The 3,889-nt window shown below is 37.7% G+C and overlaps 1 protein-coding gene across 1 annotated transcript in view; it reads left to right on the forward strand.

Annotated features, from left to right (window-relative positions):
• Positions 1 to 3,889, forward strand: part of LOC103609276 (cytochrome P450 2C55-like) — a 27,958-nt gene that overhangs the window by 3,278 nt on the left and 20,791 nt on the right. Inside the window, 1 exon segment of the mRNA XM_008593624.1 lies at positions 3,242 to 3,400. Within this exon segment, the coding sequence (XP_008591846.1) occupies positions 3,242 to 3,400 (159 nt within the window).

A 3,889-nucleotide genomic window follows, 5' to 3' on the forward strand; every position in this document is an offset into this window, starting at 1 on the left:
TAATCCCGCTGAATGTATTGGTGTGAAGATTAATTGTAATCTGTATACCAATTGCCTGGGCTTTGTGTGGCACATCATAGGCCGTCCATAGTGGCAGCTACAACAGTCACCTTGCTATTTATGAATGAATTTGTCAAATATTTGAAGTTGTATGTGGCAAATAAAGATAAAAAATTAGAATGATAATATCAGTTCGAATCAGGTACAATATTTGGACTAAATAGCATCTTGTTTTGCTATTATCTGCCTCTCCTTTTCTAGTTCTCAAAAGTCTATGGCCCTGTGTTCACTCTGCATTTTGTCATAAAGCCCGTCAAGGTGTTGCATGGATAAGAAGCAGTGAAGGGAGCCCTGATTGATATGGGAGAGGAATTTTCTGGAAGAGGCATTTCCCCAGAGGTTCAACGAACTAATAAAGGGCATGGTAAGTGTACACCTGCCTATGTCAGTATTGGTAATGGGGGTGGGAGGACTTAAAACACAGACTCAAACACCTCCACAGGCAGAGCTTGGACCAACCACGTAGCTGCCAAGTGTCAGATCACTCTTACTTGCCTGGGATCTCCCTCCTAGTTTCTGCTCCCTGTCTGGTAGGAATCATATTCAGCAATGGAAATAGATGGAAGGAGACTCGGTGCTTTTCGCTCATGACCCTGCAGAATTTTGGGATGGGGAAGAGAAGCTTCGAGGACCGTGTTCAAGAGGAAGCCCGCTGCCTTGTGGAGGAGCTGAGAAAAACCAACGGTGGGTGCCTCATTGCTCTGTAGTGCTGACGTTAACAGACTGCTCTCTCCTGCACTGACATCCTTGGAAACATCTCAGGAGCAGCTAGATCTTTCATTAGAGGCAGTGGTGGTCAGCCTTCACGTGGAGGAGGGCTGCTTTGAAGCAGAGACTGAGGGAGCTTTTGTGTATGTGTATTGTGTGTGCGGGTACAACTGTGTGTAGAGTGTGGTTTAATCCTATTTTCTTCCGAACTTTGTTTCTTTGACTTCAAATCAGAAATCATAAAATAGGTTTGATTTAATTTCTGAAAGAATTAATGAGAACTGTTTTCCCTGTAGCACACACATGGGTTACCTATTCCCAAACATTTCACCAGAAAATACTTGGAGACCAGACATAGTGTGAATGACCCCATCACACCCTTATGTAGCTGGAACAAAGTCACATATTATTTCATTCAATTGGGCTATATTTGTACCACCAGCATCACTGACGTACCTGGGGGTTTCTTTCAGGGCAGTGTCTTTTCTGTCCACTAATGATGCCTTTTAAGGTTTTAATTGCTTAGGCATGTCTCACCACAATTCTCATCAGTTATTATTTCTCTGTAAACACCAGACTATTTAAAAGCAGCCAGCATTAATTATTTCTTGTTACCCACTACTTACTGTATTGATTTAGTTATCTTGAGCAAATATATCCTAGAACAGAATTCTCTAAAACATGCAAATGGAAATTTAAAAAACAGATTTATTCAACTAGATTTCTACTATTATCAATTACTCTTTATTCTGTCCATAAGAGTAGCATGGCTCTGTTTTCAATTTTCCATATCTCTTTGCTAATGTTCAGTGAATTTTGAGTTAGAAATTTGTGGCAATTAATTTCCTCCCACTGCCAACTCTACTCAAGTATGAAGTGTTTGTCATATTGAATCTGATTGTCAGCTTGATTTTCAAATTCCCTTGTTTTTAAGTTTTCTTTTCCAATGAACTGAATGGTAAGACTAAATATCAGATCTCACCTGTGAATCACACACACACGCACACACACACACACACACACACACACACACAGACACACAGGCAAACAGACACAAACTCCCCCAAACAACCCCAATTACCCTCCTACCTAGTGGCTTAAATAAAACATTTCTCAAAACTGAAAGCCTTTATATTTTTAAAGAAACCTGGTATAGAAGCCAGTAACTCAGCAGGTTTCCTGCTGTTCAATGCCGTACCATTTATTCAGCACACTTTTGATTCAAGTCACCCTTACTAAGGCTCCACAGTGTGATTTTGGGAGCTCTTTATGTATGCAGTTCTTTGATCATTTGCATATAAGAATCCCATTTTATAGACTAGCCAGGGGGAAAGAAAAAAAAAAAAAAAGCAAAGTACCCCACTTTCCTTTAACTTAATTTCTTAACCTGTAAAATGATAGATTTGGCCTAACTGATGGACAAAAATTTGGTAAAACATACCATTCTGTTGACGGCAATGCAGAATAATATCCCATAATCCACAAAAGGGTAGCTTTACCAAATAAATTAAATTTGGATGATAATTGGAATTTAAGGAAATTTAGTTCCCAAGGAAGGGAATGCAACTTAATTTCTTAATCCGTAAAACGATAGATTTGGCCTAACTGATGGAGAAAAATTTGGTAAAACATACAATTCTGTTGACGGCAATGCAGAATAATATCCCACAATCCACAAAAGGGTAGCTTTACCAAAAAAATTCAAATTTGGATGATAATTGGAATTTAAGGAAATTTAGTTCCTATAGAAGGGAATGCATTTTCCTTTCTTTCTTTCTTTTACATTGAAATGATAAATAAGAAGACTCCATTTATCACTTTAGTTTTTAAATTTTCCTTACCTGGAATTCATATATAAAATACAAATTTCACATTTCTTTTTTTAGACAAACAAATCCATCCTATACTTACTGTTCATTTATATGAGTTTTTCGTCTCATATAAAATGCATGCATACTGCTTTTCATATTTATTCCTTCAAATACATGACTTTATACACAGTCTCTCTCTCTTACTTCCTCTTTGTTAGCTCAACACGTGATTCTTTCAGCTGTTCATTACATATAAATAGGTCCCAGGTCCTCAAGTATTCTCTCCCTTTTTATCTCAAAGCTTTTTGGTCTACAGACATTGTAGACAAATGCGATTCTGCTTTGAAAACTTGAATTTCTGGGTTTTAAAAAACTTTTTTTGTTTTCTTCCAAAATAACAGACACATTGGGTTAAAAGGGTTTAAGTAAAGGCAGGAGATTTGAATTGAGCATTTGAAATATCAAAATTTCATTATTTAACTAGCGAGAATGTAACGGTCAACTGAGGCTTAATGTTCAGGTGATGTGTTGATTTTCTGCATGCTGAATTCTTTTTTGCTCTTTAGGGAATTTATAGGTAATAAAATTTCTAAATTACCTATACTTCTAATATAGTCAAATTGCTTTAAACGTACATTTCAATATTGTTTTCAATTTTTTAGCTTCACCGTGTGATCCCACTTTTATCCTTGGCTGTGCTCCCTGCAATGTGATCTGCTTCATTATTTTCCAGAATCGTTTTGATTATAAAGATCAGAATTTTCTTAACTTGATGGAAAAATTCAGTGAAAATATCAGGATTCAAACCTCCCTATGGATCCTGATGAGGCCAAGTCACTTTATTTCTGAGAAACCACTAGTGCTCTTTTTTATGACAAGTTCAAAATTCTCTGTGCACCATGCTGTGGAGTGAATGTTTGCACACCACAGTCCTGCCTGAGACTCATGGAGCGCACTTCTGGGAAAGATGTCTGAGCCACATTTTTACCCACAGAAAAACAAGTGCACAAATATAGGGCTGGCTTTCAAGCACATTAGATCCTTGGCCTGTAGCTTTTTCACTAAACACTGAAGCCATTTCTATAAAGTACTTGTCGACTTTCCAAAGGATGCCCATATCATCATTGGACATCCAGGCCCTTTTTGAAGGCCTCCATTACTCACAAGTCTTGCAATGCAATGAACACTTAGGGACCTCTTTTTCCAACTATTTGGCAGAAATATTCTGATTTAGGAAGAGAACATCTCCTTCAAGGAGGGAGAATACTGGTGACCATAGAAGCTGCCAGGAAACTCTGAGTAGGGTGGGG

This window comes from Galeopterus variegatus, unplaced genomic scaffold, assembly GCF_000696425.1.
Source record: "Galeopterus variegatus unplaced genomic scaffold, G_variegatus-3.0.2 Scaffold9415, whole genome shotgun sequence".
In the NCBI taxonomy this organism is placed as follows: Eukaryota; Metazoa; Chordata; class Mammalia; order Dermoptera; family Cynocephalidae; genus Galeopterus; species Galeopterus variegatus.